General features: G+C 39.0%; 1 protein-coding gene across 1 annotated transcript in view; it reads left to right on the forward strand.

The window, feature by feature from the left end:
* Positions 1-25,905, forward strand: part of SKAP1 (src kinase associated phosphoprotein 1) — a 380,537-nt gene that overhangs the window by 304,690 nt on the left and 49,942 nt on the right. Inside the window, exons 8-9 of the mRNA XM_031968654.1 lie at positions 5,273-5,473; positions 20,097-20,147. Of these exons, the coding sequence (XP_031824514.1) occupies positions 5,273-5,473; positions 20,097-20,147 (252 nt within the window). The remainder of the gene's footprint in view (positions 1-5,272; positions 5,474-20,096; positions 20,148-25,905) is intronic.

Consider the following 25,905-nt stretch of genomic DNA (forward strand, 5'->3'; position numbering starts at 1 on the left):
CAGATGATCTAGAGCTCCCTGTGAAGTACAAAAATTTTTTCTGTCCATCATCATAAATGACAGCAATAGTAATAATAATAATACTAATAAGATTTATACATATGTTGCTTTCAATCTGCAAAGAACTTGTCAGATATCTCATTTGAGCCTTACAACAACCATGCAAACTTGATGGTATTATTATCTCCATTTTACAGATGAGGAAACTGAAGCAAACAGACTTAAGTGACTTGTGCATGGTCACCCAGAAAGTACATTTCTCAGGTCACATTTGAATTCAGGTTTCCTGACTCCAGGTCCAGTGTTTTATCCATTGTACTATTTAGCTATTCTCTAATAAAAGGACTGTCATACCTTCCCACAATTAAATACCATCTATCTAAGAGTCCAAGCCCTTCTTTTTAAAGCTGAGACAGAAGTCCAAAAGGGAGGAAAAAAGTAGTCAAGAGACTTAAGGGATAGAATGCCGATTTTGGAGTCAGGAAGACTCTGAGTTCAAATACTTATTTAGCTGTATGACCTTGAGCAGGTGATTTAATCTTCAGCTCCAGTTTTCTCAGCTGTGAAATGGGTAGAATTAATAGCCCCTATTCCACTGGGTTATTGTGAGATTCGGGTATGATATGTAAAATGTGCAAACCCTAAAGCCACATAAATGTTATTTATAGTCTGAAGAGGAGTCCTATATCAATGACTTTGGGACTGGGGTTACTCTAACTTTGTTCAGTCATTTTTTGGTCCTGTCTCCATTTGGGGTTTTTCTTGAAAAATATACTGGAGTGGTTTTTGCCATTTCCTTCTCCAGTTCATTTTATCAAAAAGGAAACTGAGGTAAACAGGATTAAATGACTTAGCCAAGGTCACACAGCTCATCAGTGTCTGAAACTAGATTTGAATTCAGGAGGACAAGTTTTCTTGACTCCAGGCCTAGTGTCACAGACTGTACAACTGGAAAAGACCTTAATGATTATAATCCAGTGGCTCTCAAAGTATAGTTTAGGGATCTTAGTGATCTCTCTTTCAGGAAGTTTATGAGGTCAAAAAAATTTTTATAATAAAATGAAGATGTTTTCTTTTCTAATGTGGCAAATATAAATAGATAACCCACGTTAACAAAAATGGAGCCCCACAGTGGATCAAGTGTTGAGCCTGGAGTCAGGGAAACCTGAATTCAAATTGAGCCCTAGATAACTTATAGTTGTGTGACTCCAGGCGAGTCACTTACCCCTGTTTACTTTGGTTTACCCATCTGGAAAAGGAGCTGGAAAAGGAAATGACAAACTACTTCAGTATCTTTGCCAAGAAAATCCCAAATGTGGTCATGAAGTGTCAGACACAAATGAAAAACAACTAAACAAGAGGAAAAGGGTGGAGTCCTAAATAGTTTTAAAGAGTGTCAAGAGATCCTAAAACTGCTGATCAAATCCAGTAATTTCTCAACTGTTAGTACGCTTCATTCCAGGCTACCCTGTACTAATTTATACTAAGTACTTTGAATTTGAATGATGGACATGATACGGGTGACACTGATATGGGAAACTCCCAGCCCATGTCAAAGAAGGAGCAGTTCTTTATGAGCAAAGCAGAATTGCAGTAGCTTAAAAGGGACATGAGATGCTCAGACATAGAGCCACGTCCACTCCAAATGTGCATATGGATTCCTTGTGCTAACCTGTGGCAGAGCATTCTGAGCTCATATTGGTCTGATCAAAAAACATAATGATATCATTTTGGTCCTCCTTAAAAATGAAAGACAACAACCACTTGCAATTTATTTGTATTTCATTTGTCAATATTTATATATGGATTTGTTTTCTCCCTTATTAGAATGTAAGTTTAAGAGCAGAAATTGTGGCATTCTTCATATTTGTATCCCTAGCTCCTCTCCCAGTGTCTAATATATAACAGGTGCTTAATAAATGTGTATTATTTGATCCAGTGTTATAATTTTTTTAAAAAACAAAACTGCAGTCAAAGAGAGGAGATAACAATCAGAAAACAAACATCCCGTCCTAAATCTGGAAAAATCTTAGTACATGGAAATGGAAAAAATCTCCAAGATCATACATACCTCTTTATTTTATGAAAAAACAAACTTCTTATTGTTGAGTCATATCTTACCTTTATAAAGATCCTTCACTATCTTTCAGAGTCTGTCCAAGTTCACGTTCATTGTTTCCATGACCCTATTTTCCCATCTCATCTTCTGCCATCCCCTTCTCCTTTTATCTTCAGTTTCTCCCAATTTCAGGGTCCTTTTCCACTGCGTCCCAACTTGTTCATTACATGACCAAGATATTTAAGCTTCAGCTTCAGGATTTGATCTTACCATAAGTAGTCTAACTGAGGTCCTGTAAAGGATCCACAATAATGAGATTGAGCAGGAAAATCTCTGAAGCCATCAAGCTCACCCCAAATCTGCACCTATGCTATAGGGAGATTCCATAATTTGACAAGGATTCATTCTCGGGGTTCATAACCATGAATTTTCCCCTTATTCCCAATTTAAAGTTAGTCTGTTACACTTTAAGTTTCACTCTGTCTATCCTGCCCTCAGCAGGGACAGACAGCCTAGAGCAGGGTATTGTTGTGGATTTAGTTAGGGCCCTGCAGGGTTAAAAACTGATTTTCCAGTCCCCAGTCCATTTGGTGGCCAGTGCGGCCTGAGGGGTGGTTTTTCTGCTCTTACAGCACCCTCTGCTGGGCAGTGTAGCCCAGGTCAGAGGAAGCGTGGTCTGGAAGGAGACATCCTAGTATTCATTGTCCTGATAGCCAGAGCCACCCCAGAATCCGTCTCTGAAATTGTACGATATAGACAGTATTTGTCATATTTCAGAGCATCCCTAGTTCCTCAGGAAAAGGAAGCAAACTCCATCTTTGTGTTTAACCTGTGAATTAGTGGGGAGATCTCTCAGAACGGGGAATTCCAAGCCTCTTCCAGCTTTGAGCTTTTTTCAGAAGTGAAAAGGAGTACAGTTGTGTTCACTGCAAAGAACTGCCTTTCTTTCCTCAGCCGGGCCTTTGCCATCACAAGAACATCACGTACAATGAAATAGAACAAGGCAAACACAAATGGTGATGGAGACCACAGTGTACTGGCTGATCTAGGTGCCCTGGATTTATGCATGTAATATACTCCTAAGTGTGTAAACCTCCATAAAGCTCAGAACAACTTTATTGAGCTTTACCCTGTGGTCCTTTCAGATTTCCACATTGAAGGAATCATCCATTCCATTTATTTAAAAAAAAAAAAATAACGTGTGAACAAAGCCACAAGTGAACCTTTGATCTTTTTCTCATATCAGGTGGCTCCAGAATTTTAGATGAAATTGGTTGCACACCCTTTATTAAAAGCCTGATCCAGCTAAACATTGTTATTGCAGTCAAAACACTACACATCCTTTCTTTCCCTAGAGTGGAGATGGCTTCATTCACCCATCCTGTAGAAAGAAAGAAAGAAAGAAAGAAAGAAAGAAAGAAAGAAAGAAAGAAAGAAAGAAAGAAAGAAAGAAAGAAAGAAAGAAAGAAAGAAAGAAAGAAAAGAAAGAAAAGAAAGAAAGGGAAAGGAAAGAAAGAAAGGGAAAGGAAAGAAAGAAAAGAAAGAAAGAAAGAAAGAAAGAAAGAAAGAAAGAAAGAAAGAAAGAAAGAAAGAAAGAAAGAAAGAAATGGCTTTTGAGGGTACTCAGTATCCCACATCAGAGAAGAATAAGACATCTGTTTATTAAGAATCACATAACCCTCTCTCTCTCTGGTGCCCTGATGCAGGCCTATGGTGCTGTGGCTCAGCATCACTGTGCAATGACCCACTTTATGGTCAACAAACTTTAATAATTGCAGAGGACATTGCTGCAGCTGCAATTCATTTCAAGTCAATTCTGCTCACATTTATTAAACTCTTTATTCTGTGCAAGGACCACTGCTAGACACAGGGACTATAAAAACAAAAATTAAGCACTTCCTACCTTCAAGGTGTTTACATTCTACTAAGGGGATATAGCACCTTCCCTAGCAGGATGATGAGAACAAGTAAGTACTAATTACATTCTACTAAGGGAATACAGTACTTTCTCTAGCAGGATGATGAGTACTAATTATGCACTAATTATGGGTGGGGGCAGAGAGGGACATCAAGGAAGGTTTCATGGAGGAGGCAGCAAATGAGTTTTGCTGTAGGTCTCAGAAGAGCAAAGGCAAAAAAAGCTGGGACGTCATCTGCAGGCAATTACAGCTGGATGTAGAGGGTGTAAAGAAAAGAAATATGAAATAAGGTCACACACCTAAAGGTAGAAAGGTCCTCAGAGGCCATTGAGTGCAGCAGCCTAGTCTCTTTACAGATTAAATTAAGGCCCAGAGAAGACTTGAGATTTGACAAAGGTCACAGGGTAGCAAGTATCAGAGATGGAATATAAACCCAAATCCTTTTGCTCCAGAGCTGTGGCTCTGGAGATACATCAGAGAGGTTAGGAGATAGATTGTGGTCAACTTTTCACAGCTGAACAATCTGCAGTTGATCCTACAGGGAGCCACTGGGGATTTTTGAGTAGAAAGGTGACTCAATCGGGTCTATATTTTAGGAATCAGTTTGACAGCTGGAGTGTGGAGGAAGTAAGGCGAGAATTACACCTCTGAGCTTCTCCTTCATTAAATATTTCCTTTATCTACTTTATTTATGCTTTTGAGGTAGTGGGTTTTTGTTGTTGTTTTTATTCCACTTCTTGTTGTCCCAATTAGCTTAGGACCCTTAAATAAAATTCACCGGCTCTCCTGAAGCCCTTTAGAATAATCCAGAGTTCAGAGGAGCAGGGCCACTAACAAGATGTGCTGTGTTCAGCTGCCAAAGCCACCACTGATTCCCATAAGCCTCATGTACCTTCAAGAACCTCTGAAGAGCCCTATTCTCGTTCTCTGCTTGCCAAGCAGAACTGACTTACCAGCATTTACTTTTCTGCCCTTTTCTCTTCTTTTGCATTCACCCACAAGCATATCCTTTCCCACTTCAGCCTTCCCTTCCCATACACACCCTTACTTTCCGAGGTAGCTTCATCCTGACCAAGTTTTATTGCAGAAAAGGATTTATGTTGATGGTTTAAACCTCACACAGTGTTCATCTGGCCTTTTCTCTATATTTCCTGCCACTGGGGCCCACATTAAAAATTACAGTGCTTAACCTAGTATTTCCATTTTCTTTTGATGTGTTTTATTCCCTGGACTTCCTTCTTCAGCTTTCTTCTTTCTCTCCATGTTAATTCCTTCCTGTCCTTTGCTCTAGCAGATTTGAACTCCTTCACCATCCCTTATGAAGAAGAAGAAGAGGAGACGTATGATGATATTGAGGGTTTTGACTCCTCAAATACCAATCAACACAGCAAACCTGTTCTCTTTCCTGGAAATGTGGGAGAGAAAGATACTGAGGTGGAGGAGGATCAGGAGAAGGAACAAGAAGAGGAAGAAGATATATATGAAGTCCTGCCAGGTGAGCTGATGTAAAGTCTACCTTCACTTGCAGTTTAAATATCTGTAGAACTGTTGTTAAAAAACGGACTTTGATAGAGTCTAAGGTGGGTTCTTCTCATCTTCTAAAGGAAAGAAAAGGGAACCAGTCTTTGGGAAGCTTCTTGTAGTCCCAGAATGGAGAGATCTCTTGATCTGACAAGATGAAATTATAGAATCTCAGAGTTGAAAGGGATCTTCAAGGCCATGTGCTCTATCCATCTGAAGCATGGGCACAATGACCCAACAAGAGTTCCCATGTTATATGATTTAGATAAAGAAGTATACTGGGGGCAGCGAGGCGGTGTAGTGGATAGAGCACCAGCCCTGAATTCAGGAGGACCTGAGTTCAAATCTGGTCTCAGACACTTAACACTTCCTAGCTGTGTGACCCTGGGCAAGTCACTTAACCCCAACTGCCTCAGGAAAAAAAGAAGAAGTAGTATGTAAATAAGTATTTATTTATTACTGGCTTTCCAGAGAGAAAAATGTATATGAAAGATACTTTTAAGTTTAATCTTCATTATTAAACATTTTTATACAATACTTTCTTAGGCCTAAGAGATCAAAACAAAATGATAAATAGAGCCTTGATTTGTAATGTTTGCCAAGTTTCTGATGTTAAAGCACTCACACAGAAAATTTAACACTCAACTGAGCCAATATAAGCCAGCCCCAGAATATCACTGCCTAGATCCTAATCTTCTCTCCATCTTTCCTGTCTTCTTGTGAGGATAAAGAATAAAATGTCTAGAGAGCCTGAGGTCCTTTTCTGAATCTACTGCTGGCTGACTAGGAAGCCTTGGATGAGCCACCTCATTTTCTCCAAGCTTCAGCTTCCTTTTTTGTGTAATAATAAATTACAGTACTAAATAGTAAAGGTAACCATGGCATGATGAATAGAGAGTTGGGCTCAGGGTACATTCTGGTTATGTGATCTGGGCAAGTTATTTAACCTTTCATTGTTCTAGTCATCTGTTTGAAGCTATAAGGTGCCCAGAACGTGTTCACCTGCATTGGTAAAGGGAATTTCCTTATCCAAGTGATCCCTCTATCAATGAAATCACGGGATCAGTCCCTATTCTACAATAATAACTGTTGTGGGGTTTATGAAAGAAGGAAGGAAGGAAGGAGGTTAAAAAAGAAGGAAGGAAGATTAGAAGTTAAGTAGATAGGAATAAAGGAAGGTAAGAAGGGAGAGAGGAGAGAAGGGAAAGAGGAGGGAAGGAAAGAAGGGAGGGAGGGAGGGAGGAAGGAGGGAAGGAAGGAAGGAAGGAAGGAAGGAAGGAAGGAAGGAAGGAAGGAAGGAAGGAAGGAAAAATTTATTAAGCTCCTATATCAGGCATCTTATTTGATGCTCACAAGAACTCTGTGAAATAGATATTATCAATATTCCCATTTTACACTTGAGGAAACTGAGGGAAAAGAAGGGCAGGAAAGAAGGAAAAAAGAGGAGAGGAGGGGAGAGGAATATTTATCATGTTCCAGGCACTATGCTAAGTTCTAGGGATACAAATATGGCACAGGTAAAAAGTAACACAGTCCTTGCCCTCAAGGAACTTACACTCTAATGAGACAAGATGATCTAAAGGGAACTGAAAAGTAGGGAGGTAGATACAGATAATATGGGGAATATTTTTGAAATCCAAAAAAAATTAGGAAATGATCCAAAAGGGGAGTGAAAAAAGCCTGGGTCCTTCCATAAAATGGAGATTGGAGGAACTCACCAATGAGAGAACGAAGGGGTAGACCTTGAAGAAGGCTATTTTGGGGTGAGCAGGTCACAGACATGGTAGGTTATTGCAGATGAGAAACCCCCAGGCACTTCCAGGATGAAACAGAAGTAGAGGCATATTTTTGAAGTCCACGACAAGGTCAAGAAAAGAACTGCAAAGCACCTTGTTAATCATTAAGCCTTTATTAAGTGCCTATTATGTGCCTGGCACTTGTGCTAAACACTAGACATTATCTCAGAGGGAATATACATTCACCTCAAAATTGTATAAAATATTTCAAAAGTCTAAAGGATAAAGATCAGTCCTTTACTGATAGAAGGTATTCCTAGAAGAAAAAAAGCCTGTACCAGTGGAGGGGGGAGTGGTACTTCTGGGAGTAGAGAGCCCTAGAGAGTTTCCTAGAACTGTGAAAGGATATCCAGGGTCACTCAATCAGTATGTGCCAGAATCAGAACTTGAAATCTTCCAGGCTCTGAAGCCATCTCTCTATCATTCTCATCACTATTATTATATTGTACATAGAAGGAAGCTGAGGCATGGAGAGAATAATGAGGTGACTCATTTAAGCCTTCACAAGTCAGCAGCAGATCCAGGATTCACTCCTTGCTTATACAAGGAACCCAGAGAGCTTCTAGACTAGAATTTCTTTACCTTTCTCGTGTTCTTGACCCCTATGGCATCCTAGTGAAGCCTATGGATCCCTTCTCAGAAGAATGTTTTTGAATGTATCAAATAAAATTCAGAGAATCACAAGGGAAAAGGATTTTTGAGAGTTAACAAAATATTATTAATAATAACCACAGATAGCAATTACATAACTCCCTAAAGTTGTGAAAAGCTTAGCAAATTGTATCTCATTTTATCCTCCCAACAATCCTGGAAGGCAGAATTATTATTTTCATTTTACCCATCGAAAAATGAAGCAAATAAGGGTTAACTGACTTACCCAGCTTGTATCTGGTCTGAATTCAGGTCTTCTGACTCTGGGGCCAACGTGCTATCCACTGAGCCACCTGAGGGGCGAAAAAAAGAATGGACTCTCAAGCTAAATAGAGCTGATCTACATTATGTGACATAGGATCCTTTGTTGGAGATGCCATACTAGGAGAACCATGATTCTGATAGGGTGTTAGAGAAGACAACTCTTGAATGCCCCTCTATAAGTTCATCTTATAGTCAGAACAAGAGAGGGACTCATTAGATGCTGGAACTTATTAGAAATTTAATTAATAAAATTTATTAATATGTTATGACCTAACTCTTTATTACATGGGTCTGCAGAGCTATATATAGCAAAGCAAAAAAATGAAAACAGAAACAACCTTCAGTATACATGTAGGCTCTGTCCACTTCTTAAGTGGATGGCAGCAACTAGCATGTGGGCTAGAATCCAATGTGGGAGAATTCTAAAATTTAAATAAAAAGACTAGCAATCTCATCAGATGAGATCCCACCCAAAAAGATAAGACAACTGCTTTGAGCTTCATGACACAGTCTTCATGAACTGTCATGGCCAAAATATTCATTACCTGGTGGCTAGATTTCTAAGAATCATTGATTCAGATCCGGAATGGCCCTTAGACATCCTCAAGTTCAGTTCCCTTTTTGTACAGAGAAAGAAACTGAAGCACTGAGAAATGAAGGGATATGACCAAGAGCACACAGAAAATAAATAGAAAGGCCAGGATCGGAACCTCCAATTCCAAATACAGAGCTTTTTATTGCCATGGCATCCCTCCTACTTCCTGGGGGTAAGCTACTCTGAGCTTGAACAGAAAGAGATGGCTTGCCATAGCTTGCTGACATAGGCTTGTAAAACTGAGGTTCCCCTGGATGCTACTACAGAACCACAGAATAAGGCCTCTTTTGGAGGTCCATATCCAGTAGGGCAGTCCTGTATTTTTTGGAAAGTAGAAAATGAGTCATTTTAATTTTGAGGTTAGTTAGACCACTGACTCTTAAAAACGTATCCAGAAATCTCCATTCCTGCAGAAAACTGGCAAAAGCTCATTGTATCTGCTTTAGAAGATAGAGGTAAGCTGGAGTTTACGGGTCCTGGGTGAACTTAAGGACTCAGGTATAAACCAGCATTAGGGGAGAACAGCTGGTTGGCTGAAGAACATCATTAGTAAGTTGCGTCTACAAGTTCCCCAAAGAGAGAATTCCTGCCTCCTGAAGCTATACCCTGTCTCTACCCTGAGCACTAGGCAAGTCCCCCCAAATTATTGCCAAAGGGGCAAAGTTTCCAATTCCCCAGAACTCCTCCCTGATTGGGTGGGGGCTTCAGACATCACCCAACCAAGTCCTTGGGATCTCCAACCTTTTTCTGAGCTACCTCCAGCCTATGCCAATCCCCCGATTTTCAACGCTCTTTGTTGTGGTGTTTTATTATGTAAATGAAGTCTTGGTTGAGGTCGAGCTATTTCTTGTGTCTCAAGTTTAAAAAAAATGATAATTTCCCCAGCAAGTCATCGTCGTTAATGAAGTTTTACAAAAACAGATACAACCGAAGGAAAATAAAATTTCACAGGTGATAAATTTTTCCAATTTCCCTGGCAGAATTCGATAGGATTGTTAAATTAAGAGTGAAGGTGTCTGTTAGAAAGCAACGAGCAGTGATGGGTAATTTTATAGAGTGGAAAATTGAATCAAATTGCTACATTAAAACACAGCTCCTCTGAGAATCTTCCCTTTCGCAGTCTGTGCCATTGCAACAGCAGGGGTGCAGAGATGGATCTAATTCACAACGCCATCTAAAAGGAGATGCACTCCCAAATTTGGCTAGGGTCTTCCTAATGATATCATACTCCAACTCACCCCCCCACCCAAGCTCAGGGAAGTATCCAGTTGACAATCTACTTTAGGGTTACAGCTGTGGAAGAGTGCTCTGTGGAAACCTCATTGAACAGATCTCTGAGAAAGAGAAAATAGTCTTTTCATTCACCATTCTTAGTCTTAAGGAAAAAAAAAATGGAGATGGGGTGACTCAAGAGATTGGTGGAGCAAGGCAAGATAAAATAAAAGCAGTCTCTGGAGCCGGTACTTCTACCCAGGCACTCTGAGGCAATGAAATACTTTAGGTGTCATCCTCCTACCCCAAGTAGAAGCTGATGTGATTGGATCTTTCATTACCATCTCTTCCCCCATCTTCTGCCTCTTCCCCAATCAATATGGAAGTGTCCTGGGTATAAGGGCATATTGCCAAAATTCATGCCAACTTGGATGAGTTTCACTAGATCCAAGGGGATTGCCCTGGCAAGCAAACTAGTCTGCTTTATGTTGGAAAGAGACAAGTTCCATGTCCGGGATAGCTGTCCAGTCTGGAAATGGAAAGCTTAATGGGAAATGGGCCATACTCATGGTAGACGGAAAGCCCCATATCTTCTCTCTTCTTGAGAAGGAAAGCCCCATATCTTCTCTCTCCTCGAGGAGGAGAGAAGCTGGAACCAACACACCTCAGAATTTACCAAGGAAAATACAGTGCCAGGTTTCCCAAGGCCTCTTCCTAAAAGCCTCCATCCATCACCACACTTACAGGGCGCCTTGCAGCTGGGAGATATTGGCATTTAATTATTATATTAATGTTTCAGCCACAATTCTTCATCCCTCAGCTTCTACTCTAGCACAATTTGGTGCTAGGCCCATAGAAGAGGGAGGGAGAGGGCAGAATGAAAGGCTCTTCTCCCTATCCAGTTCTCTGTGCCTCCTCCCATTTTCCTCCCCCCTCTCACTGCCCTCTCCCCCTGTATCCCTCCTGTCCCATTACAGGGTGTGCACCAAGTAATGAAAGCAATTTAGAGATCTGACCATTCTACTTAGGGTAGAAATAGTATGACCCCTCTGTAAAGTTGGAGACTACACAGACCTCCCCCCATCCAGTCCTTAAACCGAAGTTTCTTAATCTGAGATCCATTGGTCCTCAAGGAATCCCAGGATAGATGTCAGGGGTTCATGAATTTGAATGAGGAAAAAAATCACAAGTTCATTTCAATGTGTTTAGCTTCCTTTGTAATCCTAAGAATTTTATTTTATTTACTTAAAAGCATTATACTGAGAAGATGGAGTGGGGTGATCCATAGGGTTCACCAGAATACTAAAAAAATAAAAAAACAGCACAAAATAAAAATTGAAAATCACTGTCTTAAGCAGTCCAGTTAGAAATTTTCAGCTCTCACACGTGTGTGTGTGTCTGTGTGTGTGCACGCTTTTAAAGCAGGTGAGATTAAAAATCCTGAGCAGATGGGATGCCGGGCATACCTTCTGCTCAGGCCCATTTTTACTGCAGGGGCCAGGTGCTGGGTGTAGGGACAGCCGACAGTCAGTGTTGGATTGTGCTAATGTGGCAGCCCCATTCACAGAGTCAAATAGCTCCTGCCTCTAATATTGGTTAGATTATCCCAGGTAAATGGGCTATGGGAAGAATACTGGGCACTTACATTGCCTCTAATTCCCACCCCCTCCAGGAGAGAGATTTCCACATGCTCTTAATCATCCCATCAATAAGGGAGGCTATGTAATTGAGATCTCCCTCTTGCCCCAAAGTACCGAAGGACTTCATAGTGAATAGAAGGGGCTGATATCTTATCAGTGTCAAGAAACTCCTTCTCCCAAGCAGGCTCACAAGGATGTTAATGGGATTTGAACTCAGGCCCTCCTGCCTCCAGCCCATCAGCCTTCTACCCAGTGGGGCTTGATGAATAGCACATAAAAATGATCACAGTATCTGATCATACAAGTGCATTTGTGTCAGGATAGTTCACTTGAGGAATAGGTCTGAGATGCTCCTTCCTCTGGGGGGGGAAGCCGGGCCATATAGGAGGTTTTTGGCTGGACCAGAGAGATGTTGGCCACAACAAGAATATTGAAAGCCCTGGTTTTAAGCCAGCTATCCCATGGGGCTGCTGCACATCCGTGCTGAGCAGATGGGGGCCCTTGATTTTAAGATCGCATTTGAAATAGATTAAACCACAGGGAACCACAGCAGGAAAACAAGAAAGTAATGCAGGGAAAATGGGAAGCCTTCTCAAAGGTCCCTTTCCCACCCCTGAATGATGTTATTCTGCACCCAACTAAGAGTCCCCATTTATGAGTCAGGATAACCCCCCAAAAAGACCACTTTATCATATTCTGTTTGTATAGGGTCTTGAGGCTGGAATCCAACAAGATACCTGAGAGATGCCATTAAGAAGCTGTAACTGGACCTGCTGCTGCAGCTGTGATAGCAACAGGATCCAACTCTGTTCTCTAGAGATATTTCCAGTAAACTGAGAGAAAAAAAATAGATGAAGAACCCAGCCAGGGGACTTCTATGTACATTCCAGAGCTGTCCACACTGCCCCAAAGGGATTATTACAGACCTGTAAAATAGACTGCTTTATAATAATGCATATTACTTTTTATTTTGTTTAGGTTTTTTTAAATTTCAAACTCAGTTGAAAACAATGCTTCCTGAAGAATTTTTTGTTTTAGCTATTGAGCAATCTATCTGGAGGAAGGGGAGTATTTCTGAGTGGTCTAAGGACTTTTTTGTGTTTTTGTATATGAGAGCTATTGAGGTATAGATGTGTAGATGGGTGGATAGGAGTGTTTTTAAAGACTCATGGAGTTTAACATATATTGGACTACTTGCCATCTAGGGGAGAGCATGGGGAACTTGGGGGGGATTGGAACACAAGGTTTTACAAGAGCTAATGTTGAAGAATTATCCATGCATATGTTTTAAAAATAAAAAGCTTTAATAAATAAAAAAAAGACTCATGGAAAGAGCTATTTCCATTTTCAAAAGAGCAGTTACACATGAGGAGACAAACATAAGGTAGAAGTTACAGGTATTTTTAAGCAGCACTAAAAGTCTGATTTCATAGGAAGATTACTGGCACTAGCTGAGTGAAATATTCAACTCAGCAGGCGTTTCCACTGGAGACAGGATGCAAATTATTATAAGTGACAACAGCAAAGGTGACAGGTGTGCCATCAGAGAGCTCCAAGCACTAACCCCATTTCTCACTCATCCCTTTTAAAAATGACTGAAAAGTTTCTGGGCTTTCCCTAAAATTTATAACATGCTCAAGCTATGCCATATAATACTTTCTATTTTTGCTTTTTCTTTGTATTCCCTTTGGAATCGGATTCATTGGATTCATCCATCTTTGCATGTTTGGCAAATCTGTCATCAGAGCCTTTATTACATGATCTAGATACACTTAGCCCTCTTTATATTTGTGTTGCTTTGCTTTGTTTTGAGGGGGAAATGATTTCTCTCCCATCCCTACCCCAACTTCTTTTGAGAACTAGGTATTTTTAACTGTTCTTTCTCTTTTTATCTAGAGGTATCAAAGCCAGGCTTTAGAAAGAAGCCAGGTGCTTTAGGAAGCCCACTTCTGTATATCCCTTTAAAATGCATCTTCTCCTTTTTTATCCCTTCATTAGAAATATTATCACTGAACAAAAAATGTTGAATGGATTCTACTCTTCATACACTGGATGCCCATTTGGTATTGTTCTGTCTCACATATTATCACTTTTTACATGAACTTCCTTCATTGCTTTCTCAATCGACAGTCTCTTATCTTTGCACAAGCTCTCCCCCATATACCTGGCACATACCCCTCACACACACACACTTCTATATCTTGGAATCCCTCATTTCTTTCAAGATTCAGCTCAGTTATCCCTACTTACATGAAGACATTACTCATTTCCTTAGGCATTTGTGCTTTCTCCCACTCCCCTTACTTGGTATTTACTTTTTATATATTTTGTATTTATTTATCTGTCCCATCTCTATAAAATTGCATTGTGTTTGGTCTCTGTAGACTATAAACTCCTGGAAGACAGGACCATTTCATTTTTATCTTTGTATTATCAGGGTCTAGTACTGGCTTAGTATTACATGCCTACACATGGTAGGTTTTTAATAAATGCTTACTAAATAAACAAATGAATAGGAATATTTGGATATTTGAAATTCAGATAAAGAGATCAATTATGTCTTGAAAGTTAACTGCTTAATAGCTATTTGAGGTTAAGGATTTCCATGTGATCTTGCAAGGAAGGTCCTTCTAATGTATGACTGATATTAACATTTAATAACAAAATTTATACCTAATGTGTTTTACAAAGCTCAGTGATGGAAAATGCTGAGTGATATTTTTATTAAAGAGAAGTTCAGCTGATATTTTAGAATAAAATAGGCCTCTCCATTGCAGTTGATTAAAAACTAAAATTATGGCTCCAGTTGAAGGGGTGAACAGGGGAATTCTAGAAGATGAGAACTTTATTTGTTTGAAGGGGTTTTGGGGGCAGAGCATGAAAGTTTTAGCCAGCAGACTTCTTTCCTATGAGGTTTGAAGATCATTAGTTTATGTTTTAATCAAGAATCCTGGCTAGATTATCAAAACTAAAATAATCAGCTTTAATATCACATATCAAGAAAAGAGGCCCTGACTTCAGTGATAAAATATTGGCCAAGTCAAGTAATCAGCCAGCCAGTTGGCAACCATTGGTAACCCATGTTGCTAAAAAGATACTAATAGAGTACACAGCAAAAATATGTGGGAACCAGCTCAAACTGACTCTCACAGCTGATTATTGAAGTTGTTAAATTTTCCATATGAACAACATTTATACCTTAAAAATCTACAAACTACAAATCAAATCATGATTTATAGATTTGTCTAGACTTTACAAAGTAGAAGTAATGCAAACTTCTTAGTATATCATGGGTATATTCTTCCACTCTTGCACACGCACCCCCAACTGGTTATTAAACATTTATATTCACATCCCTGTTATAAAATAGGCCTTTCTATTTTTTTTTTATTTTGACTTCCAAATTCTCTTCTTCTCTCTAGATCTTCATCCCACACAACAAGAAGGCAAGCAGTATGATATCCATCCTACTGGTGAAATCATGTAAAACATGTTTCCATATTGGCCATGTTGCCAAAAAAAGAGAGAGAGAGAGAGAGAGGGAAGGGCAAGAAAAGTAAAGAAAGTAGGAAGATATGTTTCAAACTATACTCTGAGTTCATCAGTTCTTTTTCTGGGGTGTTTAGCATTTTTCATCATGGGTCCTTTGGAATTATCTTGGATCACTATCTTAATCAGAGTATCTAAGTCTTTCATAATTGATCATCGTGCAGTGTTGCTGCTGCTGTGCACACTGTTCTGCTGATTCTGCTTACTTCGCTTTGTGTCAGTTCATCTAAGTCTTTTCAGGTTTTTCTAAGAGCAACCTATTCATCAATTTTTGTAGCAAAATAGTATTCTGTCACAGTCATATATCACAACTTGTTCAGCCATTTCCCAATGTATTTCCTCAATATCCGGTTCTTTGCCATCACAAAAAGAACACTAGAAACATTTTTACATAATTTTTGTATATTTTTCTTTTCTTTTATCTCCTTAGAGAACAGACCACACTAATGTGCAAAGAAAAATATGGTGGAAAATATAAATTAAGAACAAATAAACTATTGGTGCAAGACAGTCCAATTACTCCTCAGAAAACAAGCCAAGACCTGACAACTATAGGAACATCTTATTGATCTTTCTGTAGAGAGACATAGGCTTCTTGAAGTTGGCAGTATAAAGTTTATTGTTGCTTATTTAAGGGGGGAAAAATGTGTGTCATGGGCAAGACAGTACAAAAACTGGAGTACTTAAAGATTGGAAAAAGTTAATTTTTACCGAAGAAATTCACTTTCATGTTCAAGACTATATTAAAACCTGTGTCAGAAGTAGTCCAAGTGAGCCTATAAAATCTATGTATCTCCATCACACTGTAAAACATCTAAATAGATTGGACTTCAGTCAAACAGAGATCTGGGAAAGACTTTAGTTTTAAAGGTCAAGGTCCCTCACTGCATCCAGAGCCATCTTCAGTCATCCTGATCTATATTTTGCTCTGGAGGGGAAAGTGAGGCAGGTGATCTTGCACAGCCCTCCCTCACTGAAATCCAATTCACTTGCTTGTCAGGGCATCAGCTCCCTGATGTCATGGTCCTTTTCGAAGGACAAACAACAATAAAATACCTGCTCAAAAATGTTTAGGAGCATTTTACTTCCAGTGAGTCTGGAAGTCTTGTCTTCAATGGAGAATGATAACTTGTGATAAATATAAAGATATATTGAAAATCAAAATTGTTATAAAATTACAAAAATTCCCATCTGGAGATGGAATACTGCAACAAAACTTTATACCATGCCGTATATTATTAAATATTTTAAAGTATTTCCAAGAAATAGAGATAATGACATTTCAGTGGTCTGGAAACTCACATAAATTAAACCTTGTTGAAAGCCTAGAAGTTATAGTTGAGGCTAGACTTGAGAAGTGGATTATCAAAGATACACTTAATATCCAGTGAGGAAAAATGTGGTTTCACAATGAAGAATCGTTCTTGTGAACTTAATGACAAATAAGATAAATCAAGTAGTTGCAACAAAATAAGAACATAACACAAAAAAATTGAGGGTTTTGATAGTATAAAAAGTTTAAAGGTTTACTGTATAAGTTGATGAATGTAACTATGTTACTTTGTCCCAATTAACTTGCCCACCATTTTACTAGATACAAATGCTCTAGGTGGTAAGAATATAGAGATAAGAAACTACATCTGCCCTGAAGGATCTTGTAATCTAGTAGAAGTAGCCAATAACTATATAATGCCTATCACTATGATTGATAATATCATCCAAGAACCTTTGGCAATCAAAGTCAAATTCTTGGATTGTCACCCACCCTCATCTCCTCTGGCAAGCAGAGTGTTAGATGGCACAGATGTGGGGCTTAGGGCTGCCAGAGTCACATCTATAGAGTTCATTGATAATACTGAACGGCATTTAAGATATATAGGGCCAGAGTTCTCCTTTTTTTCCCTAGGTAATTCCAAAGGCTCATAGAAGACAGAGTGTCTGATCTGGAAATGAACAGCATAGAAGCAGACTTTTTTTTTTTTTCCATTTTTGTGCTTTGACCAGATTAAGTGCTGTTGTCTGAAAGGATAAAGGAATCAAGTTTGGGTTGTCTTTTTTATCATTGCAAATACATTTACATTCTCCTATTTTACAAATGCAAAGAGCAGGCAAGCCACTTTCAATAATTTATTTTAAAATCAATGCTAATGAGGTTATGTCTCGTCAGTGGCCGAGTTTTACAATAAAGTCTGATTTATTTAGAAAAGATCTTTGGTGTAGCTTCCCATCTAATGGCGGGGGAGGAGGAGGTGGAATAGCAGTCATGGTGACCCTACAATTTCGGATCCAATTTGTAATTCACAGTGGAGATCTGACCTAATTTACATTGATTAGAATTGGGAAGAGGAGACAGCTGGGCCAGGCAGTAGAGGTGGAGTAAACTCTCTTTAGAAAGTGCCTAAACACAGCAAATTGTATCTCTCTTTCTCTGTGTGTGATTGAATTGCGTGAGATCAGCAGAAGGGCAGTCTCTTCTTCACCTTAGCAGGTGCCTCTGAACCTGGAAAAAAAAATGAAAAAAATTGTACTTTAATATTTTTCTTCATGTGAAATCAATGAGTAGGAACAGAGGAGTAAGAAGAAACAAAAAATGGCAGAGGAAAGAAGGAATAGGGAGTATAAAGAATGCTCTGTGTGTGTAGTATGATTTATTTCTTTGTGGACAATTTCCTATATTCAGGTGTCATCTCCATCATCTCCCATCTCTATCCTTCATTTTAGTCAATGGATAAGTGGGATGTTCTGTCTAGGTGAATTTAGTTGTAGATCACAGTTAAGTAAGATTGCTGCTTTTACTAAAAGATATAACCAGGTTGAAACGAAAGGTGTATTGGGAAATTATAACTCTTGTAACACATATTTCCTCTACTTTCTTGTCCTCCCCCCAGTATCAAGTCCTAAATTTACATTAGAAAAATTCTAAGAAATGTGATCACTTCTTTAAAGCTATGTAACTTGTTTTTATTTATGTTTTGGGGTTTTTTTATTATTTTTAACAAAAGGTAGTAAATATAATAGGTAAAATGCTGAGGGCTTAAATTCAGGAAAACCCTGAGTCTAAACCCTACCTTTCACTCTTTACTAGCCAAGTAACTGACCAAGTCTTATAATAAATATTTAGCATGGGCAACATCCTAGGACTTAATTAGCAAGTCATAAACTTGTGTTGTGTTGTGACATACAAGTTTGCACATCAAACATTCCCTGGCCTGATGCACAGATATCCTTCTTATATTTGAGTAAAGTTTTATGGATGTTTAAAAATAATTATATTCCTGATTCCTGTATTCAAAGACCGTCTTCTCTTGCCTATATTCTTTGTCTATAGTTCAACCAGGCTTAAGCCAGAACATACACAAGTCTTTTGATATATCCCTTAAAATTTAGTTCAAGGGAAAATACACACAAAAAGGTAATGTGACACAGAACATGGAGTGCTGAGCCTGGAGTCAGCAAGACCTAAATTCAAATACGGCCTCACACACTTACAAATTTCGTCACCCTGGGCTAGTCATTTAACTCTATTTGCCTCAGTTTCCCCAATTGCAAAATGAGCTAGAGAAGAAAATGGCCAAACAGTCCAGTATCTTTCTTTGCCAAGAAAACTCCAAAAGGGCTAATGAACAATTGTATATGATTAAAGCAACTATACAACAACACTAGGGAAGGGCCTGAATCAGACCCCGTCATAAGAATTGGGCAGGGGTCAAGAATTAGAGACAATCAACATATAATCTGTATGCTGTATGATGTTAGAAGAAAGAAGGGAGTCAACCAGCACATCAAGCAATATTAGGGGAAGGCACAGACAAGAGGGACACAAGATGGAGTTGTGATGAGAAAGGCTGGAGGATAGCTTTGTGGATAAGATCCCAGTTCTCCTTGAGTATCTAAATATTGGCAGTTAGTTACAGATGAGCATCCCACCCTTCTACCAATAGGCTTCACTTTCCTAACTCCTTTCTGCTGGGCCCTTTCTCTCTGTTGGGACCAAGTGCCAAGTGATGAACCTCCTTGACTATTTCCCTCTTTTAAAAGACTTCATTTGTTACCCACCTAGAAAGCATCCCCCAGTCTTCCCTCCATACTGTATCTCTATTGTTCAAGGTCATGAAAAACTTTTTATTGTTTTGTTGATTATTTAAACCAAGGCTTATTAAACTTTTTCCACTCACTACCCCTTTTACCCTTACATGACCCTGGATATACAGATGTATAAAATAGGTATACAAATCAAACATTTACTGATAATAAATCATAAATTCATGTCCTCCATGTTCATTTATAATACTCCATTTGGGGTTGCAAACCACAGTTTAAGAGGCTGGAATCTAAATGCAGAAATTCAATAATCTGTTAATAATGCAGATTAAACTTAATTTTGTGACATCCATTTTCCCCACAGAAAAGCCCAGTTGTTAAAAAAAAAAAAAAAAAAAAAAAAAAAAAAAAAAAAAAAAAACACCTTAATAGCATATTTGCATAGCATTCTATAAACCTTGCTTGAGTACAGTAGAAGTCTCAGGGAATGAAGTCATCATCAGACTGGGAGCCTAGATACTGTAAACTAATAATAATAATAATAACTGGCATTTATATAGTACTTTAAGGTTTACAAAATACTTCTCATCCATTATTTCATTTGAACCTTGATTATATTATACCAGTTTACCATCTTTTTTGCTCAAATATTTCTTTGATATCATTTATTCCAATTCTCCATATTTCCTCATTTGAAATGCATTGTCTTACAGTCACCTTGAACCTCTCTTTTTCCCTTTAGCAAATTAGGAAATGCTCATTTTCTTTGGCAACCATAGTGTCCCATGAGTCGACACCATTCAGCACCACTTTCTAATGTTGATTTTTTTTTTAATTTTGTCCCAACAGAAGAAGAGCTTGCTCTGGCCGAAGACAGCAGTGGAAGTCAGCCAAAAAGAGGTACACAAAGCTTAGTTAATGCACACTGGCTTTTTTGTACATAACACTTCTTCCCTGGGCTCTTTGCCTTTTCCTTCCCCATATCTAGAATGTTCCCCCCCCCTCACTTCTACTTCTTGACTTTTCTTCCTCTTCTTTCCTTCTTCCTTTTTCCTATCTCCTTTTCCCTGGCTTCCTTTCAGGCTCCCTTTTGACAGGAGGCCTTTTCAGGTTCCTCCATTCACCCAAGGTTTCTAATCCCTTTCTCTGATATCACCTTCCATTTAAACTGTATATATAATTTGTATGTATATAGTCATCTACTTATTGCTTCTCTTTATCCTGTTAAAATGTGAGCTCTTTGAGGTCAGGGAGTATATTTTTGCTTTTCTTTGTATCTGAAGCACTTAGAACAGTGTGTGGTACATAGTCGATGCTTGATAAATGCTTATTGATTGATTCAAAGACTGTGTAGAGTATGTCGGCTTCAAACTCGAAAACGTACCTTTTTGGAGAATATAAACACAACTAGACTTTCTGACTGGGAGAATTAGGGAGAATTTGAATGTTTTTACACCAAAATTCCTGGGGAAAAAAGGTGACAGAATATAGAATGATGCTAAAGAAGCAATTGAATATATTCAATAATTAATGTTAGGAGAGTACTTCAAAAGTAAGAGGCAGATCTAAACCAGATCCTTTTTTCCCCTTTCACTACTTTTAAATCAGGACAGTAGAGCTACATGCAATTGCCTCATCTCTTAAGAGCCTACAGGATTAAGAGTGGAGAGAATGGAAATGTCTCCTCTCTGAGAGGCCCAGAAATTGCAAGTTCAGAGGGGAATGGAGATGTGTCAGAGCTGAAAAGTGAATGTAGAGTGAAGAATAGAATTACTGGGTGATGCTGACTTCTGATGGCCCTGTTTGATTCCAGGCACATTTGGAAATGAATATGGAACAGTTTGGTTGAATACAAAATTACAACTTATTCATCCCAGACGGTTAACCATGCTTCAGGCTGTTAGTTAACCCATCTTTTCTGAGGTCAGATGCCCCTCTGAAGCCTCTTTAAGTGGCAGGAAGCCTCACCCAGGGCCTATTCAGTTGTTGTCAGGGAAGGAAGATTGTGTGTTTCAAGTGACACCTCAAGGACATTCATTCCATCAGCAATACCTGAATTGTGCCTGATTTAGAATCCAACCAGTTTTATTTTTCTTATTTACAGAGATCTCAGTATAAAAGCCTGAGTCTGAGATGTGTTTCTGGTTCACTATTTCTATGTAAATATGTCTCTTTGTATTCCTCTTTTCTTCTCAATTTTTATTTCCCTTCTTCCTTTCTGTGTTTCTTTCTTTGTCCCTTTCCCTTTCCCTTTCTATTATCTGCATTCTCCCCACCTCCTAGCCCTTTTTTTCTTGTTTAGTCCTCTCCAGGAAATGACTTAACAAAAGCTGAGAGAAAGGCCCAGCCTCATAAACCTCAGACAGCCAAAGGGAGAGAAAGTAGAAAGAGACATCAAAGGAAAGAGAGAGGCTCGAAACAATGAGACAAGGATGTTGAGAGGAATGCTTGCACCACTTAAAGTGGTCCTAGGATGATCCCATTCCAGGCTGAGTGCATTCTAAAACTTGCCTATAGAATCCAGAGGTGGTCCTTTGTTTTTTACTCAGGAACACTGATTTTTATTCACAGTACAGAATTCAAGTAGAAAATCTGTTTCCTTACCCCCGCAAAACCCACCTGCTTCTCTTCCCCATCAAACTTCCATCTCTGGCAGAAGAGAGACTATTTAGTCTATGTGAGTGAGTGGTGTAGTGGGTGGAATAAGTATACGTTTCCCACAACCCAGCTTCATAGTTACCACCATTCAGGAAATAGATTTCTGGCAAGGCTCTAAAATTCAGTACTAGATTCGTCCTTTATCTCATTTCCTCCTTCCCACACCCCTCTGTTGTGGTTCGTGTCTAGGAAGAAAAAAAAAAAAATTCTGTGTGTGTGTGTGTGTGTGTGTGTGTGTGTGTTTGTGTGTGTGTGTGTGTGTGTGTGTGTTTGTGTGTGTGTGTGTGTGTGTCTTCCCCTTCCTTAACTGTACTAATAGCTATAATTTAACTTAGTTTAAAAGAAAAATTCCCTTTTGTTCCTTGAGTTTCCTCCCCATCCCCACACCAAGTGGTAAAGTAAATAGTAAGCCCTAAAACATGCTCCTGTGTTTTATACTTTTTACTGGTTGTGACGATTGGTGTCTCAATGATTAAAATTCCAAAGAAGGATTTTTGCTCCCTTGGCAGAATCTGGAGGCAGGAATTTTTAAAATTTTGTTTACTTATATATTTATTGAATTTATATTGTTATCTTTTCTCCAAAGGAGCTTTAGAGTGAACCACAGATATGGAACATCCAGATCCCATCACTTATCTATAAAAGTAGTTTGAGTACTGAGGGAAGAGGGCATGGGTGGGAGAGAGAGGCAGTATGGTTGAAGGCATATAAAACACAAGAGGGATCTGAGAAAAAGAGACAGTGGTGAAGCCCTGTGTAAAAGGCAGCAAGATTTGGCCCAAGTTCCAGATTGTGAAACTCACTTGGATCAGTATTCTATCAGATGCCATATGTCTTTGCAAATAAAGGCAAACAACTCTTGTTCCTTAGCTCATCCTGCTAGGAAATCCCTCTGAGAGGGATGTTGCCTTTAAAATCTGAGCACCACCACCACTTCTTAGGAAAAGTAAATATACCACTGGTCCCTTTTCCTGTACATTTTCCCTTGCTTGTTCAGTTAAAACTGTCACCATTTCTGACCTCCAATGAGAACTTTCATTGCAAGGGGGGGAAGCACCCCTATTGGGTGTTAATGACCCTATAAACTGTAATTTCTTTTATTTTATTCTGTTACCTAGAAAATCTGTCACAGGCTTGTAGTATTGATTGTTCAATCTATAAAAGGTTCACTTTACAGCGTGACTGTTAGTAACAGGGTTATTTTAATGAGTGACTCTTCAGCACCTTTGATTACATTGGATTCTAACCTTCAGCCTTACTTTTATAGTACAAAACTGTCTGATTTGGGGCTTAGTAACTCACACTTATCTTTTCTTTTTGTCACTCATACATAGGTGACCCAAGGTGAAACTTGCTCCATGCTGTCCTTAATAAAATCACAGGCCATTGCTTGAGTGTACCCTGTCATGTAATAGCCGGTTCTGGAAGAGCAAATCATCCTCACACTTTTTATTCCTTTGATTAGTCAGTGTCTGACCAAAGGAGACCTCCGAACAGGTCATTATTGCTCGGCCGCCATTGGCAAACTCAGCCAAATAGAAGTCAGAAGTTCAGCTATTTCTGGAGAACAGAGCAAATGGTTACTCTTCTGAGCGTTACATTACTGAGATGCTCTTACCACCCAAGTCTCCCCCACTATAATGAATTACTAGGCTAAGGAAGCATATGGCAGCCACAGCAAGTATTTGTAGCCCTGAACTTTTGAAACCAGCATTTCCCTGAGACCAAACATCAGTTGTTAGTCATTACCCAGCTGTACTTCAACCTAAGAAAAGGGTAGAAAGATGGCAGTCAGGAACTGTGAGAGATTTTCCGAATCAAAACCCATTAAATCATCAGTCAGTAAACATTTATTAAGTGCCTACTATGTACGGGCACTGTGCTGTGTGTGAAAGATAAAAAGAAAATCAAAAACCAGTAGTACATGCAGATTCACGATCCCTTCTCTTGCTTTCCATCCAGCCCAGCTGAGAAACTGCAATATCTTGCCTCCTTTTAACACCTTTCATTCTATAATGGTTATTAAAGGCTCAGACAGACTCAGTTCAGTTAGCTGAAAATGGCATCTTTCTGCCTGGTCTGAACCAATTCCACTTTAAAGGGGTAGGATTTGGAACCTTACTGACCAGCCCCTCCCCTCCTCATGCTCAGGTTGAATGGTTTTAATGAGCCTTCCTATTTTGTTTCATGCGTTTTATTCATTTGTTTTTTTTCTAATGTCCTACACTGGTACCTCATTAGGCTATAGAAAGAACTCTGAGTTAGAGGAGAGGTTAGGTTCCAGTAAGGAGCATCAAGCTGGAAAGGTTTTTAGGCACTGGTTCAGCAATAAACTGTTCAACTGTTATCCCAGCCTAGCTAGGTTAAAGGAGGCTAATCAATCAATTATGTGCCTACAGTCTCCCCACAGATGAGAAGTCTTTCCTGATTTCCCTTAATACTAGTCCATTTCCCTCTGTTGATTATCTCCAAATTTATATATATATATAATGTATGTATCTATGGATACATATACATATATATATATATTATAACATTGTTTTCATGTCATTTCCCCCATTAGATTTTGAGCTTCTCAAGAGCAGGGACAAGCTTTTGCCTCTCCTTATATCCCCACTGTTTAACACAGAACCCAGAACATAGTAGGTGTCTAATAAATTGCTTATTAACTGACTTATAGAGGCAAGACATTCACAAAAACATCATTATTATTACTATTATCATCTTCAGAATAGCTAGCATTTTTGCCCACTTCCTGAAGAGGGGTGATAGAATCAGGATTCAGTGAAACATTTTTTGGACATGGCCAGTGTGGAAATTTGTTTTGTCTACGCATATCTGTTAGAAAGACTTTTTTCTTCCCCCTCCCCCCCCCCCCCGCAATGTGGGAGGAGGTGGGAGGAAAAGAAAATAGACTTTTGTTAATTGAAAAAACATTTAATTAAAAAAAAAAAGAAACTCCATTGAAGAAAATCACCAACTCATCTGTGACTTACAGATGAGTTTTGGAAAATTGCCTGGGGACACTGGGAAATTGTCACACTGCTTCGAAGTCAGGAAGCCCTGGGTTCAAGTCAGATATAAAATTAAATAACACCGGGTTTATTGGCATTTTCTGCATTAACTCTCTTGTGGAGTTTCAGAGCTAAATTAGTCTTAGGGTAAAAATTCCTATACACTTGACATACATACCATTTCTATAGACAGGCTATATTTAATTTCTTAAAGTAAAAATAATAAAGAGGTATTTTAAATAAACATGAAAAATAGCAAGAACTTAGCATTTATATAGAACTTTAATGTGTACAAAATACTGCCCTCAAGGAGTTTATATTCTGTAGGGGGAATCTCATCTGGCCAGGTACAGGATAATGAAATTTGAGACCATAACAATGTTCAAAGATTTTTTCCTTGGTCAGAGGGCTCCTGATCAGGCTTGACAGAAAAAATATCATGAAAACCTTCAGATCTTTGAAGTGTTAGACATTATGGCCAATGCTAGGTCCCATTAACTTAAGAAAATTAAAGGAACATGCCAAGTGAGCCTTCAATTTTCAATTTCTCACAATTTAAACTCTTTAGGGACTTCAAACCCATATTCTTCTCGGTCAAAAGCTAGGGTTGATGGGGGCAGCTAAATGGTATAGTGGATAGAGCACCAATCCTGGCAGCAGGAGGATCTGAATTCAAATCCAGACTCTAGCTGTGTGACTCTGGACAAGTCACGTAACTCTATTGCTTCTACAACACAAAAACAAAGTGGGGAGGCGTGGTAAAGCTAGGATTGACCATAATGGCCTAAAAAACCCAAGGGAATTTAAGGTATTAAAAAAGAACAAGAAGTATTGACTCACAGAGTTTCTATCTAACAAAGTCTGGAGGCTGATATTTAATTTCTGGACCTGTCAAGAGAGACATTCACCTGGTCTCAGATAAGAGACAGACACATGGGGGCACCTAAGTGGTACAGTGGATAGAGCACCAATCCTGAAGTCAGGAG

The sequence above is a fragment of the Sarcophilus harrisii genome, chromosome 4 (assembly GCF_902635505.1).
Source record: "Sarcophilus harrisii chromosome 4, mSarHar1.11, whole genome shotgun sequence".
NCBI lineage: Eukaryota > Metazoa > Chordata > Mammalia > Dasyuromorphia > Dasyuridae > Sarcophilus > Sarcophilus harrisii.